A 24,667-nucleotide genomic window follows, 5' to 3' on the forward strand; every position below is an offset into this window, starting at 1 on the left:
AAAGAAGTTTATACAGCAATTTTTTTCCCGCATTAGACAGCTTCCTCCTATCTATAAATCCACCAGGTGACCCAATAAACCTTCTGTGGATGCATCCAGAAGAAAAAGCACTTCTGGAGAAGGGAGAACAAAAGCTACTCCAACCCTGAGATACTGTATATATGGCACCAAAGAGAATTTTTCTTTACATCTTCTGACACTTGGGATTGAATGACTATTCTGATGCACTACACTGGTCTGGAAATTATCTATTAGTAATCTAAATCAAAGCACCTGAATTGACAGAAAGTGACCATCTTCTTCAACAATATGATCTAACAGTGTTTGCCATGATATTTGCATGAGGCTTAAAATTTTATCAAACCTCCAGAAACAAAGAAACCACCAAATTTTGTCTCATTAGGCTAGTGATGTACTGAGCCCTTTTAGTCCCATCAAGTCTGATTCCTCAAAATTCATATTACATTTCAGTTCCAGATATATTTTGAGTGCCACCCTTAATATCAACTGACAATATACAATAAGTCTTGGATGCCAACACCTTTAGGAAATTGTTTCACAGTCTTAAAAAATGTTCAATTTATCCAATTACCAAGCCACCCCTATCACAGTTAAGATATTTCATTTAAAGGTGTAATAAAATAAACTCTTATTAAGTATACTTCCTATACGAGATAACTCCCTACATAGATACACAAGTGTTTCTTTGGTAGATTAAAATGAAAAATAAAAGATGATTTCAATTACAATTCCATTAAATCTACGATTCTTGAAACTAAAGTATTGTTATCACTTACCATTAGTAATTCAAGAGGTAATTCCAATCTTTTCATATCCCTTGGAGATAATTCAAGTTGAGGTTGAACTAGAAAATGCATTACCTCTGTTGCATTTATGATGTTGGCAGCTAGAAGGCCTTTAACAAGTTCACCAAAGTCTTTTTCTTCTCTTCCTTGTAGTCCTGCAACCAATCGGTCTTGCAGGATGCTTATTAGAATCGAGGCACCTACAAGAAAAAAATATTCTAAATACAATTGGAAACTAAATAACTACAGATCATAGTAACTATACTACAGTGAACCCTCGCTACTCCGCGGTTCGACCATCGCGGAATCACCACTTCGCGGATTTTTTCCATAACCCATATGTATACAGTAATATATATATATATATATATATATATATATATATATGTATGCATGTATTTATGTATATATGTATGTATGTATATATGTAGGTATGTATATGTGTATACATATATATATATATATATATATATATATATATATATATATATATATATATATATACACACACACATATATATATATATATATATATATATATATATATATATATATATATATATATATATATATATATATATATAGTAGGAAGATGTGATGTAGTTCTAAGGGAAAAGTATGGGAAATATGTCTGGGTAATAAGCAAAGCTCTACCTCCAGTTTGTTTCTTCATTATGATCAGAGATAGATGTAAACAAAACATTGGTTGCCATTTTTTATCGTGCTTTTTAGCGTGTTTAGGAAACGCATGATATAAAATCGCCTTTAATATTTGTGCTTGTTTTAGTTTAGGGTACTGTAGTACATGCATTAAGTGTTCTGTACATTAAAGGGTAGTTTGTTAACAGTACTACGTACAAGGGAAGGTTTTAAAAGTCTGAATATACATGTTGAATAAATAGGTAAATATGGTGTCACTACTTCGCGGATTTTCACCTATCGCGGCCGCGTCTGGAACCTATCTACCGCGATAAACGAGGGTTCACTGTAATAACATTGGTTTCTCAATTTAATATTTAGACAATATAGAATTTTAAAAGATTTTTTCTTATTTTTCAACACAGAAATCACTACTGTATTGTCTTTTTAATACATATGTAGTTGTTGCATTCATACCAAGATCTTTTTAAATGGTAATCTATAACCTCAGGGCAAGATGTAAAATGATTCGTTAACATCTTTGTTCCTCTTGAAGGAGGAGGAGGAGGAGGAGGAGGAAAAAAAAAAAGAGAGAGAGAGAGAGAGAGAGAGAGAGAGAGAGAGAGAGAGAGAGAGAGAGAGAGAGAGAGAAAAAAAAAAAACTTTTGTTTCCCCTACTTCATGTCCTATTTTCTATAAATGTCTTAGTTCTTCACTCTTTCACATTTAACAAGCACTAAAATTACAGGTGAAAGTATCTCCAATCAGTTGGTATTTTCTTAGCTGTGTAATAAAAATATTGTTACCTGTAGTACCTATTTCCAGACCAATAAAATTGCACTTACCAGATTTCCCTTTAGCTTGACACACTGGATGGATGACTGCCAAGGCTTGTACCATAACATTAACGAGGCCTGGAAAAGCAACTGGTAGCCTAACAGCTTCACTAACAACAGATTGACCAGACTGCAAGCATAGCCAGACATGCTTTGTGGAATTCTGAAAATGCATAATCATGTTCTTGTTAACAATCTGACACATCAAATATTGAAGCAAAATACTGAAAAAGAAAAGCCTTGAGTAACTTGTCAGAGCAAATGATCATAAGCAGTTTCATAAAACCATTAAATAATACAAATACCTTGACTAGAAAGTTGAAAAAACTTTTGAAACATTGAAAAATATTAAACTCTACACTCTAAATATCATCCTGAAGTTCTGACCAAGGTACTTCCATTTTGCTTGCTTACAGTATATAGGAACCAATGCTGAGAAATGTTGGCCCCGGCTGGATGATGACAAGTCTAACCAGGGTCTTTATGGCTTGTGCACTAATGGTGTTATAAACAAAAATATGAATGCTGTACATATTACCATTACTTATAGATATATAATCAATGCAAGCCATATCATAAATTAGAAGTTTAGAGTCAAGTGTTCAGTATTCAACACACCATACACTTAAAATGGTTCTTCTAAATACAAAACAAATAGTTTAAATCTTAGATTACAGGATATATCTCACATATGTATAAAACCCATTTAAAGAGACACACTTCTTTACTCTCCTTTGCCCACTTATGTAAAACATAAGCACTCATCAGACACTGACATTTTTTCTTTCCCATTCACTTAATATCTCTTACTGAGAAGAAAATATTGCAGATGTGGCAGAAACACTCTAATATCTGCATGACATACTAGTTATAAATTAAAGACTTTTTTTATATTTCAGACTGTAACCACTTACAATGGAAGAATCCTTATGAAATTCAATTGTAATATCTTCACACAGCAAGGGGATGAAATTATGAACTTAGCACCAAATAGTTTGCAGGTGTTTGTGATAAAATTATTTTGTATTTATTCATAGTTTCATTACTATCATCATATTGGATGACATCACATTATCAATACATTAACACACAGCATACAGTATTGTACTTGTATTTTTTTGCACTGAGTAGTTTGGTATAGTACAAATTAGAAGATTTAAATATATATGAGGCTTATAATATCACACCGTCTCGAGCAACAGTCTAGGACAGACCAAGGAGCTATGACGGAGCTCAAAAATATGGTGGCGAGTCTCATCCGTTCCGGAACTCAGATGCCTCCTCCTTCAGCCCCGGACGCATCGAAGTTACCCCCCTTCGAGAAAAACAACCCTTGAAGGTTTGCCTTACATGCTCCATATATTGATGGTGCCATAACTCTGGAGGGCATAGGCACCCGACCTCTAGAGGACCTAGAATTTTACCCTCCGGGACTAGAATTCCCATTCAACGGCTTCATCCGATTGAAAGAACATGCCTTGGTTAGGTTAGACAAGGTACCGAAGGAAACGGTAATATTTCCTAAAGAGCAGGCCCAAGCTCTCTGGGCCAGGACGTTGTCGGACTGGGGGTGCACTAATTCCAAGCTCACCCCACACAAAGGAGCCTACACCATATTTACAGCTTCTCCAGTTATTACCTTGCCTATTACAGATAAAGTGGCAGCTCTTACTTTTCAAGCTATCAAAGAAGGTTCTGCCATGCCGGCTCTTAAAGAGACGGATCCCACCTCCATGCTCATTCCGAGTACCGTTACTATCTGGGATGATGCCCCCGCTACTTTCACAGTAGGGAAGTTAGACCCAGACTGCGCCTCTAATCTGTTTTCCGAGAAGCTTCCCAAATTACCAGATAATCTTCTCAAGACTGAGTTTGAGGTCCGGAATAGGTTAGCTAGTTCTCTCCACTCCATTACCTCCGTGGAGTCCCTAGCCTCGCTTTATCCGACCGAGACCTTGTTCCGGGTATTCACAAAGAACCTGTCTTTGTCCTTCCAAATCGACTTACACGAGTTTTGTTCAGCTCAGGTTAGTTGTAGGAAACACGTTCTATCTGAGGCCTCGATCAGGCATGAACCGAACAGACTGATAGCTTCCCCCTGCTGGGGTAAGAACCTTTTTCCTCAGGAGGAGATGAACAAGGTACTACAAGACGCTGCGAGAGCAAACCAAAATTTGCAAGCGAGGTGGGGCCTCACTGCCAAAAGGAGGGTTGAGGTTCAAAAGCAAACCTTCTTCAGGAAGAAACAGAGGTTTGCCCATTACAAGACGAGCCGAGGTCACTACCAGCAATCGTCGATTACCCACTCGTCTTCACAGTCTCCCGCTGCTTCGTCACCTCTACAACCGTAGCACCTTCAACAGGTGGTCTACCTCACTGCTCCCCAAGGTACCCAACCCAACCCCGTTTGGATGCCCTCACCCACATACAACCCTAGCTACGAACCCTCAGGTCCCTTTCGTGGACACCAGAGAGGTAGCTACAGGGCTAGAGGACAGTTCCGTCAACGAGGCGGACCTAGGACAAGGGGTTCTCGAGGAGGGAAGGGACCTAGATTCACTCCCTCGCAATGATATAGTCATGGTAGGGGGGAGACTTTACCACTTTCGAGACCATTGGACCTTCAGTCCGTGGGCTCACAGCAGTCTCCAAAGGCTTGGGGTGGAAATGGTCGCAAGGTTCTCCTCCTCCACCAGTGGCCTTCTTCCAGAGACCCACTACCATTCTGAGAGAGTACACCACCGAGTTACTAAAGAAAAAAGCAATCAAACGGGTTCGATCGCTGAAGTTCCAAGGCCGCCTGTTCACAGTTCCGAAGAAAGGCTCGTCGGCATTGAGAGTGGTCCTGGACTTGTCAAAGCTAAATTCTTACATCCTCTGCGACAGGTTCCGGATGTTGACCATCTCTCAGGTACGGACCCTGCTTCCCCGTGGGGCCGTCACCACCTCTATCGATCTTACCAACGCCTATTATCACGTACCAATAGCTCGAAACTTCTCTCCTTACCTAGGTTTCCGTCTAGGCAGGGAAGCCTTTGCGTTCAAAGTCATGCCCTTCGGCCTCAACATTGCACCCAGGATATTCACGAAACTGGGAGAGACAGTGTTAGAACAACTCAGGAACCAAGGGATTCAGATCGTTGCTTATCTGGACGATTGGCTTATTTGGGCTCGGTCAGCCCTGGAATGCAACAGAGCTACGAAGAAAGTACTTCGTTTTCTCGCCAACCTGGGATTTCGGGTCAATCTCCAAAAATCCCGCCTACTACCATCAGACCGCTTCGAATGGTTAGGCATACAGTGGGACCTTGCACGGCACAAGCTGGCTCTACCTCCCAAAAAGGTAAGAGAAATAGCTTCCAAGATCAAGAATTTTCTCAAACACAAACTGGTGTCCAGAAGAGCCTTAGAAAGAATCCTCGGCCTTCTTCATTTCGCTTCAGTAACAGATCGACTATTGAAAGCCAAACTCAGACATCAATCGAGTTTGGAGAAAGAGCGCCACAGTACCTTTAAGAGACAAGGTCTCGAAGATCCCCTCTGTCTTGAAAATGAGACTACAGCCATGGTCCGAACCGAAGAACCTCTCCAAATCGGTTCCTCTTCAATTCCCACCCCCAAAAGTGACAATTCATACAGACGCGTCTCTGAGTGGATGGGGGGGTTACTACGAACGTCAGATGTTTCAGGGCTCTTGGTCACCCGCCATGAAACACTTCCATATCAATGTTCTCGAAGCCATGGCAGTGTTCTTGACCCTGAAGAGACTCTCTCCTCCGAGGTTGACCCACATCAGAGTAGTGTCAGACAGCACAGCCGTAGTACACTGCATCAACAGAGGAGGATCCAAGTCGCCCAACCTGAATCAGATCCTGGTCACTATCTTCGCCTTGGCAACAGAAAAGAACTGGTTCCTGTCAGCAACCCACCTAGCGGGAGTCCAGAATGTGATAGCGGACTCACTATCCAGGACGAAACCACTGGAATCAGAATGGTCTCTGGACATAATTTCATTCCGGTGGATACTCAGGCTGGTTCCGGGCCTTCAGGTAGATCTATTCGCAACTCAGATGAATCACAAACTTCCGTGTTATGTGACACCAAACATGGACCCTCAGGCTTATGCCATAGACGCATTAACCCTGGATTGGAACCATTGGAGGAAGATTTACCTATTTCCACCAGTGAATCTTCTAATGAAAGTATTGCACAAACTACGCTCCTTCCGGGGGGCAGTGGCCTTAGTAGCACCTCACTGGCCAAAGAGCAGTTGGTTTCCTCTCCTCCTCGAGTTGAAACTCCGACCCTTCCGGATTCCATTCCCCAAACTAACCCAAGTAATCCAAACACAGACTGTGTCAGATTCCTCAAGGATAGCCAAGACCCTAACTTTGTGGACTTCATGAAGTTTGCAGCTCATAAAGACGCAAACATTGACCCGGAAAACGTTCTCTTCATCGAAGCGGACAAAAGGGACTCGACAATTCGTCAATATGATTCGGCTGTTAAGAAATTAGCAGATTTCCTAAAGAATTCAGACCACACTCGTATGACTCCAAATTTAGCCATCTAATTTTTTAGGTTCCTATTTGACAAGGGCTTGGCAGCTAGCACTATAACTACCATCAAGTCAGCTTTGAAGAAGATCTTCCTGGTTGGGTTTAACATTAACCTGGCTGATTCCTATTTCTCATCTATTCCAAAAGCATGTGCTAGGCTTCGGCCTTTGAATCGGCCGCAAAAAATCTCTTGGTCTCTGAACAATGTCCTCAAACTCGCGTCAGACACGGAAAACGAGTCCTGCTCTTATATCACTCTGCTTAGAATTCTCTATTTCTAACAGCTATGGCCTCAGGTGCTAGAATCTCAGAACTATCAGCTCTCTCACGTAACCCGGAAAACATAGATTTCCTCCCTACAGGCGAAGTACTGCTTTCCCCAGATAGAGCTTTCCTAGCTAAAAATGAGGACCCGCAAAATAGGTGGTCCCCTTGGAAGATTATCTCTCTTCCCCAGGATCCTTCGCTGTGTCCAGTCACTACTCTCAGGACCTTTTTAGCTAGATCTGCCACCCGCTCGTCTGGCCCCTTATTTATCAGGGAACAAGGGGATACTATGACCATTCAAGGTATCAGACAACAAATCCTCTACTTCATTAAACATGGTAACCCGGAATCATTTCCCCATGCTCATGATATACGGTCAATAGCTACCTCTATCAATTACTTCCAGAATATGGACTTTGATGACCTTAAAAAATTTACGGGTTGGAAATCTCCTATGGTTTTCAAACGCCACTATCTAAAGAACTTACAGGCCCTTAAATACCCTACGGTTGCTGCGGGGAGTCTTATCTCCCCCCATTAAACTCTGATTATTTCTTTATTCCATCTCTTCTCTCTTCCCTCCTAACCACCTCTCACACCACGTTGCCACTCTCCTGGGTGGTTCGTTAGCCCTAAGTTATTTTACCATGTTTAATTGCTATGATTTAACTGTCATTGTAATTACCATTCCTTTAAAGTTTAGATATGCTTAGACATGTAAGATTGATTCCTTTTGCGACTGGACACTCAGGTGATCCCTTGTCTTCATATTATTTTAGCATTACGTCCCCTATGCCTATGGCTAGTTTATGATTTTATGTTTACTTACAGTATTATATTATTGGCTTACATGGTGTTTGTTTTCTCCTTATTATGATATTATGGTATTGGGCTTGGAAGGCATTCTCTGGTACTTTTTCACTGTCCGTCACAGGCCGCCCCAGAAAAGGGATTTTGACGAAGGAAAAATCTATTTCTGGGAAGAGGCCTGTGACGCCCGGTGAAACCCTTCCCGGTTATTTGGTACGGACCCACCCCCTTTTTTCCTTGCCAAGCCATATGTTCTTGCAGAAGGATGTCCTAGAGGGCGTGCGTGGTAGGTGTCGGTGGGGTAGTTCAACTATGTTCTCTAGGGCCTGTCACGGCCCTCCCCATTGATGAAGGGATTATCTAAATGGAAGACAGCCTGTGAATAGTGGTTTTCGCACGCCTTTGTTAAATACACGACACCTACAAGGTGTTCACGCGAGGGTTGTAACCTCTGCATTCCATGCTTTTATCTTTCTCTAGTATATTTGGAAGATTTATATTAGGAAAGGTACAAAGAAGGACCTTTCACCGGGCGTCACAGGCCTCTTCCCAGAAATAGATTTTTCCTTCGTCAAAATCCCTTTTTTAAAAAACGAGAAAAACGCCTCTAAAGTTTTTCAAACATAACTCCACTTCTAATAAGGATAACAATTTCAAACAAGTTTCAGATGAAAGCTCTCATCTTCAGAATTCTTTTACCAAAAATAAGAATAAAATCATATGGTGTGCACGCGCAAGTGCACAAAACTGCGTCCCGGTGGGTTCGAATTTCCTCTTAGGGGTGAGACCCCACCTAACTCTGAGGGTCTGATTGACCCTGGCTGCCTCACTGAGGACGCTGTTCACCACATCATCTGGGAAAAGATCTGCCCCCCAGACCGAGGCTTTAATCAGCCTGTTAGGCTCATGCCTAATGGAAGCCTCCGCTAAAAAGTGCTTCCGGCAAGAACGACGAGCTACTGCAAAGTCGTATCCATCACACTGAAGTGTGTGAAGCAAGGACTTCGTCAAGATCTTAAAAAGAGGCTCATCGGCGTATACCAACGAAGACATCTCAGCCATTGTAGCAGAGTTGATAGACCTACTCAGTCTGATCTGGGTCATTGGTTACAGAACGAAGACTAGCAATCTGAAAGGGACTGAATCTATGGGATCTTATCCTGAGGCAGCTGTTTGGAACAAGACGAATGAGAGAGGTTAGATGGCCTAACAGACTCAACAAACAAGAGGCTGGAAGAACTTCTTTCCTGAGGAAGGGTGCGGCCACTTCTTTCAGTCTGTGTACTCTTTCGTCTGATGGGAAGACTTCCTCTTGGACGGTGTCTATGATCATACCGAGGTATACCAGTCTCTGTGAAGGTTGCAATAATGACTTCTCGTGATCTATCAGAACCCCAGGTCCTGAAAAAACTCAAGAAGCATGTCCCGTTGACGAAGGGTCGTCTCCGAGTCTGCTAGGATCAGCCAGTCGTCCAGATACCTGAAAAGACGGATGCTGTTCCTGTGAGCCCAAGATGACACTAGGGCGAACACAATGGTGAATACCTGAGGAGCTGTCGCAAAACCGAAGCATAGAACCTTGAACTGGAGTCTTTTCCTTGAGTATGAATCTCAGATGCTTCCTTGAAGATGGATGGATTGGGATCTGGAAGTATGTGTCCTGATCCAGTGTGCATATGAAGTTCCTTGGACGAACCGATTGGATGACCGTGTCTGCCGTCTCCATTCTAAACTTAGTCCTTTGAACAAATTTGCTTAAAGAGGAGAGATCGTTGATTGTTCTTCAGCCTCCAGTCATCTTTTTCACCAGAAAAATTCGACTGTAGAAGCCTGGGGACCCATCCGCAATCTCCTGGAGAGCGTCCTTCTACAACATGGTCTGGACTTCGGCCATGAGGGCTAGCTCCTTTATGGATCCCTTCGCATAGAAGCTTAGATGCACTGGATCCCGAGTCAGGGTAGGGAGAGATTGAATGAATGGGTCACAATACCCTATGCCGTTCACTTCGACCGTCCAGCGATCTGCCCCATGGATCTGCCATCTCTGCCAGTGGCGCTGTAGGCATCCTCCCACAGGTGATAGGTGATGAGGAATACCATTCCTACTGGGAATGACCACCTAGGCCACCTACCTTTCCTCCCTTCTTTCCTTTGAAGGACTTGGACCCCTTCTGTCCTTTAGATAGAAAGGGTTGCTTTGACACCTTGGAAGGGCCTAAAAGTTGACTGATGAGTAGAGGAAGGTGCTTGCTAAGGCCAAGAATACTGGGAAGGTCTACTATGGGTCTGCTATGTCATGACCCTATGGAGGAGAGAATCGTTGGACGATTTCCTCCATCGCTCAATAGCCCCCACTATCTCTTCCGGAACGAAGAGAGATGAACCCTCGAGGGTGGAATTTCTCAACCGAGAGACTTCCACTTTCGGCACCTGTTTGTGGAATATACCTATGATGGTATCCCTTCTCTTGAGAATGGCGTTTGCCCACAGGTTGACGATGTGGTGCTATAGGAACTCAAGAATCCATGTACCTGACAACAAGAAAGACTCCATAGTCTTCCTGACCGACTCCTTCGAAAGATCATGGGAGTGAACCATGAAGCCTAAGGATCCCAACCATAGATCGAGCCATGAAGCACCCTGCATGGTGTACTTCACGCCTCTCTCTATGTTCAGGAGCTCAACTGCCGAGAGGGAGGCCTTCAGAGAGAAGAGGGTCCGAGTTGGTACACCCTTCGTTAGGGACTCTACCGAAGGGTCGAGGGTCACGGTGGAATGTGGTTCCCCTTCCATCTCGTAATACTTCCTTTGTTAAACAAAAGGAAGTGGAAGGGACCGAGAGGAGGAACCTGCCCACAAGGAACTAGAAGTTCTAACTATCTGGGCGATGGCTTTCCTTTAGGCGGCTGTCAAACCCTTGGACCAGGGCAGATCTGCTTTGGACCTGGAATGGTTCTGGGTCTTGAATATCTCATCAAAAACCATATCCTTCCCTTCCTGGATGGTGGAACCAGGAGTGGAAAGCCTGTTGATTGCCATAATACAGGCAAGGACCTGCCAAAGGATATGTTCTGTCTCACGTCTCTCCAGTTTGGAGTGATAGTTCGGACTGGCCGCTTTTGGAAAATTCTCATCTTCCAAGTCTAAGGGGTCGTCAACCTCCAAGCTCACATACAGAGCCTGGGGTAGGTCGGGGTTGTCAACAGAATCACTGGGGGGACCTGCCACAGGGGACCGTCTCTGTGCCTCAGGCAAGCTAGCTTCCCGTGGAGTGGCGTTCTCAGGTTTTGTCTTCATGTCCTTTGATTCCCTACGGACAGAACCTTCCTCAGCGGTTTAAGGAGGGGGAAACTGCGAGGTCTTCGAGGGAGGCACTTAACGAAGCCTTGGCAGTAGGAGGTGAATGCTCCTTCTCTGGAGGAGGTACAGAAACTGGACGTTGGTCCGGAGGCACTACCTCAATTTCTTGAGGCTTTCAGCACGCGATCGGGTTGGAAGTAATCTGCGCACTCTGTCTGCCGTCAACTTCCTCCTAGGGCCCTGACTCCCAACTGATGAACCCGACGAAGGTTCCAGGGGGATCCTAGGGGTTGCCTTGACTGAGACAGTCGGAGGTTGTGATGGTGTAGGAGCCACATTCAGTCTTCAGGAGGGTGGTCATGAAAATGTTCACCCATGGAGGCAGCTATGAACCTCTAGGTAAACCCTGGAATTCCTAAGGAGTGTGTCCTTTGGGTGGAACTCTAGAAGGAGCTCCAGTCGACGGGGTTGATAACCTCTGAAGCAGAGGAACATGTTCCTTCGGACGCGGAGGATGGTCCCGACTAATAGGAACATTTGCGAACCTATAAGGGGGCTTCTTGAACCATTCTGGGAAGGGTGACGGTCTTCCGCTGGAGGTGGAAGACACAGAAGGACGAGGCGAAGGTGTTGGTACCGCACTTGCTTGCGGTTCCAACAGATCTGCTCGTGAATCGCTCGCGGAAATTGCCAATTTGTTTGTGAAATACTAATTCACAAGCAAAATCGCGAGTTTCACGCGTCAACTGACATAATTCACGGCCAGAAGTGCTTGCAACAGGAGCACTAGGAGCCCCAGAGTAAAAGGAATGTTTAACGCATTCCTGATGCCCCCGAGAAGCACCTACGTCTGACGAAGTTGACAGAGGAGGACTCTTTGTAGTAACTACTCTAGTTGGAGAACGCGTCACAGAGGGACATGAAGATCCCACATGCGGCACCCTCGCGCCCTGAACAAGTTCGCATGATAAAGACGATCACAAAAGAAGACACGCACACCTGAAAAGAAAAAGCAAAATTTAAAAAGTCCAATGACAGTCAAGAGGAGAGACGACACTTCCAATCTCAACTGAGACAAAAGAAAAAAAAGAAGTCTCTCAATGCTGTGAGAGTATATATAGAGGTGGCTGGGTACCCACGAGCCTACCCGCTCGAGCGGTTTGGCAGGGTTGCCACCTTGCAATTAAAGTCTAATGGCTACCCCCAGCTGCCTCTGAAAGAGAATCCACATAAATACCGGAAGGTTTGTTAGTTATGGGAACAAAACAGAATAAGCCCCAAGAAATAATATCCGTGTAAATTCCAAGCAATAATTGCTGACTAAAGCATGGGAAGACATCTTGAAGTGCAGTATGTAAACAATCTGGAAGCATACGATCGCAGCCGGTTGACAGAGATGACTGAAGTCGATTAACTGACATGGCAACCTGGGCTTCTTGCTACTTATCGTTAGAGTTTTCCATCCTTTAAGGGCATGTAATTATTGAAGAGAAAGAAAATGGAAAATTTTTATAATTTTACAGGCAATTGTCAATTAATCAAGGCTTCTGAAGAAGAATCAATGTGAACATCAGGCGAGTACAGTATAGAAATATGAAATTTTTATTAAAATTCTATTACCCTTTTTATCACTTTCATTTGTTGTTTAAGGAAATATGTGATTTTTTTTTATAACTACAAATGTAGTATATTTTGTTTTGTGTATTTTATATGATTTGTTGATTTGGTATGTTTTCAGAGAATAAAATCTAAAATTTTAGGATATTCTAACATTTTATAACACTAGGTCTGATGACACTAGCAAAAAATGCTGTTGAGAAAAACTTGTACTTACTTTGTTAGAAATGTCATCTGCTAACTGATTGAACACCGAGGTCATCTGTACATTAAAATCAGGAGTCTTGAGAATTTCATCTTGTCCTGAAGATAAATGCTTTTCAATTAATGGCAATAGCTGGGTAGCAGGGAGGTCTTCAACCATCTTCAGAACCATCTGCATGGAACCAAAATCAAAATATCAGCAAAAAACTAAAGGTAATCATTAAAACAAAAGGAAATTTAAGATGGTAAACAGAAGTATAATTCAGTGAATTATTCCATTTCATATTGATGACTATGAGAAAACATTACTAAAAGACTAAACATATACTGTTATAGATTTAGAGAAAATATTGCATAATAAATCTAATAATTAATTTGCATTTTTCCTAGCGATAGGATCCTAAGTCTTTTACGAGAGGTATTTCATGGCAAGTTGGAACAATGAGAGGATAGTCCAGCCCGCCTTAACAACCGACTCAAGCTACTTTGACCTTTGACCTCAGGACTGCAGGAGGATGGTTAAGAGGAGAGGAGAATTTTCTCAAAACTTAGGTTTGTATAGCAAGAAAAAGTACAAATTACTTTTAAAATTTTCTTATTTGTTCCTATGCAAAATATAAATCATTGTTTCAATTAACATGAAGACTCATTCCTTGGTGTGAGACAGTCCTTTTGAGCCAAACTGGACGGTTCTTTACCTCCTGGAAATGTCATTCTTCCTGGACTCGTGCAGGAACGAGGATGACAAATCCACAAAACTTCCATTCAGCTAATCATTGGGATGCAGCAGCTGTTAGAGCCTGGGCTGGTACTTTTTATGAAAACCAGTACTAAATCAGAAAAACCTATCTCCCAAAGTAGGGAAATGTCTGAAATTCCATACCAGGCACATCATAAGAAAATGTGCTAGGTAGACAATAATCAATTCCATCCGTATTAAAGGGGCATGAAGGATTTATTTCTTCACAGACCCTATCTATGAAGAAAGATTGCTATATTATGAAGATTACTAGCTCTGACTTTTGATATTACACTGAAATGTTGTTGCTGTTGCATCCCCAGGAAAGAAGGATGATGTAGAGGAGCCAAATACTCTACCTTTCATTCTAGACAAATGCCAAAAGAGCTACCTTAAGACAAGATGCTTATCTGTCCTGTGATGGAGCTAGCTGTCTACATTTTGCAGCCACCACAAGGCCAAGCAAGAAAGTGTACAAGGACTTTCAAACTTCCTTAAGATAAAAAGCAGTGAACATGGTCTAACATCTCAAGACATCTACCTCTATCACCTGTAAGACCAATCGGCTCTTCCAGGTGATCAATGGGCCGATACCCCAGACATCGTGAGGTTTTGCTAAAGCTGGCCAGTCTCTCCCTCATCGAACAATGCATATGCTTGTTTGACAGTCTTATGAAACCAGAAAAAAACAGTATTCATGGATACCTTCTCCTACTCCTAGTTCCTGACGTTGCTAACAAAAAGTTGGCAACAATTAGGCCTGAGCTGCAGATTCCTCTTCAGATATCATTGCAAGACTCACACTGGACACAGAAGCATCTCATCTTGATGCCTCCTGGCAAAGTTTTGGCGAAAGTGGATCGAGGTCTCAAACCTAGGGTCATCGGCAGATGGGTTCTGGGTTTTGACCTCAAACTCTGATAGAAAACCAGAGATCAAACATCCCTCAGTGTTTGATTTTATAAGGCTGTAAAGCTAACCAACTTTTCATGAGCTCATACAAGTAGACCTGAGGGCGAGCTTCACATCCCGCTCTAAGGATCCGAGTTCCTGGGTTAGGGAAGACTGATCAAAACTCCTCAGTTGTATGAACATCTCCAACAAGGAAATCAGGTTCAAGGTTGAGCAATAGCCTTTCACATAAGGACCTGAGTGGAGCTTCTCTCCTCAGAGGTAGATGAAGAAGTCAGTACGCTACTGACGAAATGCTCCAACCAGAAGGGCACTCCTACAATACCAATCGCATGAGATGACCCCCTTTTGCTAAGGAGCGCGCGCGCGCACACACACACACACACTCTCTCTCTCTCTCTCTCTCTCTCTCTCTCCTCTCTCTCTCTCCTCTCTCTCTCTCTCTCTCTCTCCAACTTTGAACATTTCCACCTCTGCCTCCGTGGCCAGTGGTTTTCTCTGATCTTAGAATGTAGGTCTGGCATGTGATCAGTTGGCAAGATAAAAGGTATTGCCAGCCCTGCAACCAGTCTGAGCAGAAATAGAACTCTTCCTGCTCCTCCAAAGCACAGTGGAATCTCCAGTTACAAGTAACCTTAGATACAAGCAAATAGGAATACCTGTATGAGCATGCAAATTTGTATTGGATACTGTACAAGTATTACATCAGTTTGTGAGTAAATATTTCCCACTATTTGGGCATTTTTTAGTAAACGGGTATGAGCAAGACTATCATGTGATGCACAGAAAGCAGTCATGTGGTGCTCATACGCCACCCATGCAGTATTCACCCACATAAGGCTTCGGCAGGGTGAGCAGCGACTATTAAAAGACGATGCAATGGCTTATTTTCACGCCATTTTAAAGAAAAGGAAAAAGCAGTCCTCTCCGAGTAGGTTCCTTGTGAAAATAATGAAAGAATGTAAAAAAGGGATAACAAGTGTTCAGTAAGCATAAATTGGGTGATTCAATTAGTGATCATGATCATCATTTAAAAGAAAGAACTCCTAATAACTTACCAGAAGTTCTCATACCGGAATATTCTCCTTCCATACAAACTATACAAACCCAATTCCCGTAAATAGGAGTGTCTTCAGAGGAGCTGGAGCAGTTGTTGAATTAACAATGTAGGTACAGTAGTTAGTAGACGGTAGGAGGGGGGAAGTTACATATGTGTCTAACTACATCACATAGAAGGGTGGCTGAAGAGGGATAAATAACATATGAAAAAAAACTAAATACTAATTCTATTTCTTCCTATTCCAATGCAAGATTTTTCTTCTTTAAATAAAAGACTTAGTATTGGAGGAAGGCAGTTTCCTAGAAACAAAATGAAGCTGTTGGGAGAGGACTAGAGGAGAGATTCACCCAAGAATCCAGGACTATTCCACCTCTGTTGTCATGGCCAGTGATAGAACCTGGAAGTTAGGTCTAGAGGCTAGACTATATTCATATAGGGGATTGAGAGGCAAGAGAAATCCAGGTAAACCCCTACTGACAGGAAGAGACAACCTGTGCGTCACTCTCCAACTCTCTATTTTCTCCTAACCCCTTCCTAGACTGAGCCTGGAAGGAGGTATGGAAGCACGTAGCACTAAGTGACCGAGCCTAGCCCCTCCTGGAGGAAGAAGTTGCTGGAGGTTCTTGCTGGGAACAGGAGAAGGCCATGACCTTCCCTAACCCAGTCAGGAGTTCTTGTCTAGTAGCAATCAGGTTGAGCAATTGTCACCTCTATCTCAGCCACTCAGGTTGACATCCTATGCCAGACATAGTTAGGGGCAAAAGAATCGAAGCCTGAATATCCAAAGGGAAAGGCAAATAGCTCCAAGATTCTGACCAGAGTACAGTCTTTCAGGTCTGCAAATCTGGACACTCACACTGCGAAACACACCACGAGTATAACGGTCAAGTTTGAAACTGTGGGTAGTTGAAAAACATTATGATGGCCAAGACCTTCAGGAACCATGAGGACCTTCATTGCATTACATAGTCAGACTCCAAGGCTCTGGGGATTATTCATTCTACTCCAGTTACAGACTCAAAAATCCAATAACAAATTTGTGAATGTAAAAATGATGGGCCAGGCCATAAGTGATACTATTCCATGTCTGGAGCTATTCCCTGACACTACCGAACTACCAAAAGAGGGACAACACTGTATCCTTTCCTTGGTGATCGTCAGACTCAGTGTTCAGATTCACAGTGCGGTGTTGGGTACCTGGTGAAGGACTGTTCCTTCCTCTTTGAGTACAGGGGGTCCTTAGTTTAAGATGTGGGTCCGTTCGCTTTGTTATGGTCTCGATCAAATTTTGACAGTACTGTAGTTGGAACACATCTTAATACAACACTGTACAAAAGTACCGACCTCAACCCCCTATGGTAATGCAGTATAACAAAGTTAATCTAGACATAAAAATACTTGTAGGATATGGAAACAATCCGGACAAAAGAAAACATGGAGGGCATAAATATACATATGAATGATAAAAAACAATAAAAAAATTATAACTCCTTACCTTTACCCCTTTGATTGGAGTAGACACTGGAAGAGACATTACAATGGGTAGCTAGACAGGTTTAATGCGATGATGAAGCTGGAGAAGCAGGAAACACTGCTAATGGTTATTGAGATACTGGAGAAGATGAGCCAGGAGAAACTGTAGAAGGTGCTGGAGATACAGGCGCAGGTGAGTCTGCATAACTTGCAAAAGGTGCTGGAGATAATACTGGGAGAGTCAAAAATGACTAAAAACGCTAGAGGAGGTAAAACAGCAGCCGAGGTTATTTTAACTCAAAAATCACGTTTGACGATATATAAGTTACTCAATGTTTGAGCCCTCATAAAAAGAAAATATCAAAAATTTTAAGTAATTTTTATTTTTCCTAACATACTTACCGAGAACTACTTTCTTTAGGAGTTACTGGTAATCTCCTCTCTACCGACCAGAGTTTTGCGTAGGTTACCACCCCCCCACCCCGCTTTCTAAGGAGGCCTACCCCCGGCATTAAGGAATGTGCCCCAAGGGTAGGCTCAACGTAGGTCGCTGCCCGGCTGGGTCAGACTCATCATTAAGTTCTATTGGATTAGCACAATGCTAGCAAGGGAAGAGAGGCACTCGGGGAAGGAAGGGAGGGCCATTACCCGAAAGTAGTTCTCGGTAAGTACGTATGTTAGGAAAAATAAAAATTACTTAAAATTTTTGATTTGTTCCAACACGAATACTTACCTCGAACTACTTTCTTTAGGAGACTTACACTTTAGGAGGCGGGAGTGCTATTCTGACCCCCTGACCCGGGACGTGGAGGCCAAGAGGCCCAGGGATAACGGGACCTACAAGAAAGCGGATGCGAGGGTAACTACACAAAAGTTCACGTTAGTGTCTAAGTACTCACCCTTTGAAAAACTTCTTCTGACGCTCCTTCCAGTAGCGTAATCGTGAAGAATGTGTTATCATATGGTATCAGTCGGTACTCCCCGAAGAGGCAAGGAAGCAACTGGGTAGGAGGTAGGAAACCGCACTTGTGCCTACCGGTTGCTAGCCTTGATCGCGCCTGGGGCTTTTACCGTTACACCGCTTGGAGGGCGGAGATGACTGTTCCAATGGAGAACCCGTCTAAGGACTTCCTCGAGTAGGCCTTGAGGTAATGGGCAGTAAAGGTTGAATGGTTCGACCAAGTACCTGCTCGCAGGATCTGACCCACTGCCATGTTTTTTTCAAAGGCTAAGGAGGTGCTCAGGCCCCTGATGTCATGAGGCCGGGGGGGGGGGGGGTGCCTGGCACTGCTATGCCATCTTCCTTGTAGGCTCTGGCAATAACTTGTCTCAACCAGAAGGAAATGGTGTTTTTGGCAACTTGTTTCTTATTAATACCTGTGGAAACGAAGAGGATCTTGATGCCTGGGCGGAGATGAGCTGTTCTTTCAAGGTATTTTCTAATTGTTCGTACAGGGCATAATTTTAAATCTTCTGCATTACCCGTCTTAGGGATGGCAGGAATTGAGAAACCTTCGAACTTCGGATCCCAGACTGCTGGGTTCTGAGTCTTGGCCACAAAAGAAGGCACGAACTTGAAGGATACTTCTTTCCACCCCTTCGAATGAGAAACGTCGTATGACAGACCATGGATCTCTCCCACTCTCTTAGCGGACGCCAAGGCCAGCAAGAAGACGGCCTTGAGGGTGAGATCTCTGTCCACGATATCCTTCAAGGGTTCAAAGGGGGGACGACACAGCATCTTCAGGACCTTGGCTAAGTCCCACTGGGGCACCCTACTCGCCTGTGGGGGCAGGACTGCTCGAAACTCTTGACAAGCATCGCTATATGTCTCGAGGCCCCCAGGTCGATGCCCTTCAGGAGGAAGACTTGGCCTAAGGCGGCCCGAACTCCTTTTATGGCTGGGATTGACATTCCCACCTTGTCTCTAAGAAATACCAGAAAATCTGCTATGTCTGGGACAGAGGCCTTAAGAGGTTTAATGTGCCTCTCAGAGCACCACTTCGTCAAGGAGGCCCACTTAGCCTGGTAGACCGCGGCTGACGACTTTCTCAGGTATAGAGACATTCTCTTAGCCGTGGAAGAAGAATATTCTTCTTTCTTCAGGAGCCGCTCGATAGTCTCCAGGCGTGAAGACGTAGGGAGAGTGGGTTGTCGTGGAGCTTGAGAAAATGAGGTTGATGCAGAAGGCCTGACCTGTCGGGCAGAGGCCACGGTGGTTGACTCGTTAGGTCTTTTAGGTCCGCGAACCACTCTCTCTCCGGCCACCAGGGCGCTACCAAAGTCATCTTTAGGTTTCGGGCTGTCCTTACTCTGTTGAGCACTTGCCTTATCAACGTGAAAGGGGGGAAAGCGTACACATCTAGATTGTCCCACTTGTGCTGCAAGGCGTCTTCTAAGGCTGCTTCCGGGTCTGGCACAGGAGAGCAAAATACGGGGAGTTGGGCGTTGAGTTTTGTTGCAAAGAGGTCCATCACCGGGGAACCCCAACGTTGGATGATGAGCTTGGCTACTTCCGGGAGAAGGGACCATTCTGTCCCAACTATCTGGCCTACTCTGCTGAGGCCGTCGGCCAGTACGTTTTTCTTCCCGGGAATGAACCTTGCTAACAATACCACTTGGTTCTCTTCTGCCCAATCTAGGACTTTCTATGGTGAGATCGCACAACTCCTTGGACTTCAAGCCTCCTTGTTTCTTTATGTATGCCACTACCGTGGCGTTGTCGCACATCAACGCCACAGTGTTTCCCTTTAGCAGACTCGCGAAGTGTAGGCAAGCGTTCTGGACTGCTTTCAACTCCAGGACATTGATGTGGAGCTCTTTCTCCCCGTCCAACCAGGTCCCTCGTGCTGTTTCGTCGAGGAGATGGGCTCCCCACCCTTGGTTGGAGGCGTCTGTGAACAGTAGTAACTCGGGTGGATCGCTCCCGAAGGGCATCCCCTTGAGTGAGTTCGACCGGCAATGCCACCATTCCAGGGAGGGTCTCGTGTTTGGTAGGACTGGGATTAGAACCTGTTGTGAGTTCAGTTGGCACCAGAGGTTCTTCAGGTTCTATTGTATGGCTCTGAGCCTTACCCTCCCTTGGGGAACTAGTTTCTCCAATGAGACCAGGTGACCTATCAGCTTCTGCCAGTCTTTCGCTCTCTTGGGACGCTCTGACGGGAATGGCTGAATGATATTCATGAGGTTTCTTATTCTGTCCTCCGAAGGGAAGGCTTTTCCCAGAATGGTATCCAATGTCATTCCCAAGTAGTTCATTCTGGTGGATGGGGATAGGTTTGATTACGATCCCCAGATCCTTGCAAAACTGGAGGAGTATCATCCCTTGTTCCTCCAAGAGGCCCTTTGAGGCGGAAAGAAGCAACCAGTCGTCCAGGTATCGGATGAGGCGAATGCCTCGTTCGTGAGCCCACACTGAGACAGTCGTGAAGACTCTCGTGAACACCTGGGGCGCTGTTGACAGTCCGAAGCAAAGGGTCCTGAATTGCAGGATCTGGGAGCCCCATTTCACACGGAGGAACTTTCGACTCGAGGGGTGGATCGGAATTTGGAAGTATGCGTCCTTGAGGTCTATGGTCATCATGTAATCTTTCTCCCTCAAGGACAGCAGGACTGATTTCGGAGTGTCTATTTTGAAGTCCGTCCTCTTGATGAATTTGTTGAGAGCCGACAGATCTATAACCGGTCTCCACCCCCCCCTCCATCGCTTTTTCTACCAGGAACAGACGGCTGTAGAAACCTGGCCCTGGGAGAAGAACTTCTTCCATGGCGCCCTTCTCTAACATGGAGGACACCTCTTGAAGGGCGGTCTTCTTTAACGGGTCTCTGGGAGCTAGCCATTCCGCCCGGCTGGCCGGGATAAGAGGGGGTGGTTCTGTTAAGAACGGAAGTCTGTAGCTCTCCTTAGTATGGACACTGTCCAAGGCTCTGCTCTGTGAGCCTTCCATGCTTGCCAATGAAGTCTGAGGCAACCCCCAACCCGAGGCTTGGGCGGGGGTAGGGGGCCTCCCACTCTATCTTCTTCTGGAGGAGCAGCCTGATCGGCCTCTCCTAGAGGCAGAGTAACCCGACCTGAAGGAGCTTGAAGGCGCTGGACCTCCCCTGCGGGAGGGCTGAGGCGTTGCGGACCAGGAGGAAGAGGGAGCCTCTCCCCTCGTAGTGCTGGGAGAGGCCTAGGACGTCGCGGCACTATCCGAGACGGACCTCTTGTAGGGTGGTCTCCTCGAAGGAGTAGGTCTGGGGTTGATAGACTCCTTCTTCTTCGAGACCTTCTCCATGATGGCCTCTAGTTCCTTCAGGGGAAACAAGGACTCTTTCCACAAGGGTAAGCTCCATATGGCCCGCGCTTCCCTGTCTGGTACCTTCCGGGACACCTTCGTCAGTACGGTGTCTCTTTTATGGAGTACCCAGTTAGCCGTCAGGGCGAGCGACTGGTAAGTTAAAAATTTAAGGGTTTTACCCCCGGAGGTAATAAGGTCTCTCAGGAGGCCTTGTTGGTCAGGTTCCGAGGGGTCGAACGAGGCTGTACCCCTACCAAGGTGGAAGCCCACCAGTCCAGCCAAGAGGAGATGTTCACTATATCTCTCGACATCTCCTCCATCATGGAGGCCTCTGCTGGCGAGAAACAGACCGGGGCCGAAGAGGACCTATCATCTGAGACGCCCTGACTCAGGATGGCGATGGATGACTCCACCTTACAGGGGCCAGGGCGACGCCCTTCTTTGCCTTGGGTTCTGAGGCCCTATAGCAATTTTGAGGAACTCTGGGTTTTGGGGGCTTCGGCATTACTGGCCACCACCTTGTCTACATACTCCTGCCCTAGGACCCGATCTCGGGCTAGAGGCAGCGCTAGAGACGTCTTAGGCTGGGTAGGGGTCTGCATAATTCTTAATAGGCTTGACCTCCAGTAATCCTCGTCTGTAGCTGAAGGTTCCTCGATTTTGTGGTGTCTTCTGATAAGGCCAACCACCCTCCTATAGGCCGAGTCCTCCGTTGGTGAACCCTTCCTTCCGTCAGCCGAGGTCTCGGCTTGGGGCCGGGGAGCTGGGTTACCGGGCATGCCGACTGGACGTCTAGCTCTTGGTGCCAAGGGTACCGTCCTACCGAGGTACTGGATTTCATCTGCAGGGACATCCGCACCAGGGGCCTGGGTTAACGCAGGCATCGCTGGTTCAGCGGGGACTCTCGTCCGCCCAAGGGTTCTGGGTGCCGAGGACGCGGTTCCCGTGGGCTGACCCGACAGCGGGAACCGTTCCTTCCGACCCGAAGGCCGCACCAGCTGGGCTGGTTCGGCCAGGCCGCCCGACAAGAAGCGCGTTTCCCCCCGCTGGGGGGGGTGAACCGGAGGCTTCGAGGACTTACGCCTACCTGTAGAGTCCTTCCTACGGCTTGATCCCGAGGAGCCGGGTCACCGGGCACTCCCCACCGGGCGCTTCGGTTCTGGAATACCAGGCACTCCCTTGCGGTGGTACCGGTCTTCCCCGGCGGGAGCCTCCGCACCAGGTTCGGGGGTCAGAACCGGCATCGCCGTGCCGTCGAGGACTACCGTTCGTGTATTCTCTCTGGGGGACGAGGACGCGGATCCCCATGGGCTGACCCGACGGAGGGAACCGTTCCTTTAAGTCCGAGGGCTGAACCAGCTGTGCTGATTCGGCCAGGCTGCCCGTAAAGAAGCACGGTTCCACCCGCTGGCGGGGTGAACCGGAAGCTTCGCGTCCTTACGCCTGCCTGAAGAGGCCTTCTCGCATTTCTCCCTGCGAGGGTTATATCTGCGTCTGGAGGATGGCCTTCGTGGCGAGAAAAACCCTGGGCTGCCGGTCCGGGGAACGCTGCAATACAGACTTGGGAGGCTCCTTCTCGGCGATGCCCTCGGCTGCAGAAGTGACTGGAAAATACGCCAAAGACACTGGAGAAGAATTAGGGACATTTTTCCCCCACATGGGGTCATCAGAGGAGATGTGGCCTGCTTGCACCAGGACTCCGTCTCCCAACACACTCCCGAAAGTAGTACTTACCTCGAACTACTTTCTTAGGAGTTACCTTCCCCACAACAGACCAACCTCGTCTCTTACTCTGGGTAGGGGAGGGTGGTAGGGAAGCTCTGTCAGACGAGACGCCCGGCGAAGCAAGGGGGGAAGGGGCGCTAGTCTTCCTAGGCGACCCCTTCGTCGCCTACTTCTTCTTGGTGCTATACCGCACCCACTCAAACTCCTGGGGAAGAGCAATGGGCACTTCCCCGCAACTGACTTACCTCGTCCCCTACTCTGGGTAGGGGAAGATGGCTGTATAAGAAGCTCTATTCGACGAGGCATCGGGAAGTAAGTGGCGAGGAGAGGCTCGTCTTCCTATGAGCCTCTTGGATGTATTCTTCCTCTTGGTGCCGAAGTGCACCCACTGCACTACGTTCCAGGACTAGTAGTCCTGACACGTGGCTGTAGGAGAACATAAGCTGCCCCTACACGGCGAACACAGAGGATAAGGGGAGGAAGGATGATTTATTGTTAAATTGTTCCCTTCAGCTATTAATTCCTTGAAGGGAATCAAGGAATACACTGGGTAAGCACACGGGTGGAAGGTGAACGCACAGGAACACCCGGGAAAAGTACACTGGAAAACGCAAGTTACCACGCTGGGAACACGTGGGGCACTAGAACGCACACAAAGGATCGATAGAGAACGAGAGTGAGGTGTTCACACCGCGCGACCAGAGAACTTAATGATGAGTCTGACCCAGCCGGGCAGCGACCTACGTTGAGCCTACCCTCGGGGCACATTCCTTAATGCCGGGGGTAGGCCTCCTTAGAAAGCGGGGTGGGGGGTAACCTACGCAAAACTCTGGTCGGTAGAGAGATTACCAGTAACTCCTAAAGAAAGTAGTTCGAGGTAAGTATTCGTGTTGGAACAACTATGGTTTCCAAAAACTGGAGCCAATAAAGGGATTTTGACAAATGAAAAATCTATTTCTGGGAAGAGGCCTGTGATGCCCAGTGAAAAGGGTCCTTCTTACACTTTTCTAATATAAATCTTCCAAATATACTAGAGAAAGATAAAAGCATGGAATGCAGAGGTTACAACCCTTGCGCGAACACCTTGTAGGTGTCGTGTATTAGCAAGGGCGTGTGAAACCACTATTCACAGGCTGTCTTCCATTTAGATAATCCCTTCATCAATGGGGAGGGCCGTGACAGGCCCTAGAGAACACAATTGGACTACCCCCCCGACACCTACCACGCGCGCTCTCTAGGACATCCTTCTGCAAGAACATATGGCTTGGCAAGGAAAAAAGGGGGTGGGTCCGTACCAAATAACCGGGAAGGGTTTCACCGGGCGTCACAGGCCTCTTCCCAGAAATAGATTTTTCCTTCGTCAAAATCCCTTTTCTGGGGCGGCCTGTGACGGCCGGTGAAAATGTACCAGAGAATGCCTTCCAAGCCCAATACAATAAT

General features: G+C 45.9%; 1 protein-coding gene across 4 annotated transcripts in view; it reads right to left on the reverse strand.

Annotated features, from left to right (window-relative positions):
- Nucleotides 1-24,667, reverse strand: part of LOC137656882 (uncharacterized) — a 246,518-nt gene that overhangs the window by 89,940 nt on the left and 131,911 nt on the right. For all 4 annotated transcript variants that reach the window (XM_068391252.1, XM_068391254.1, XM_068391251.1 and 1 more), the window contains 3 exons: nt 13,052-13,210; nt 2,291-2,444; nt 798-1,006 (listed from right to left, as the gene is read on the reverse strand). In XM_068391252.1, the coding sequence (XP_068247353.1) occupies nt 798-1,006; nt 2,291-2,444; nt 13,052-13,210 (522 nt within the window). The remainder of the gene's footprint in view (nt 1-797; nt 1,007-2,290; nt 2,445-13,051; nt 13,211-24,667) is intronic.

This window comes from Palaemon carinicauda, chromosome 17, assembly GCF_036898095.1.
Source record: "Palaemon carinicauda isolate YSFRI2023 chromosome 17, ASM3689809v2, whole genome shotgun sequence".
Taxonomy (NCBI): Eukaryota; Metazoa; Arthropoda; class Malacostraca; order Decapoda; family Palaemonidae; genus Palaemon; species Palaemon carinicauda.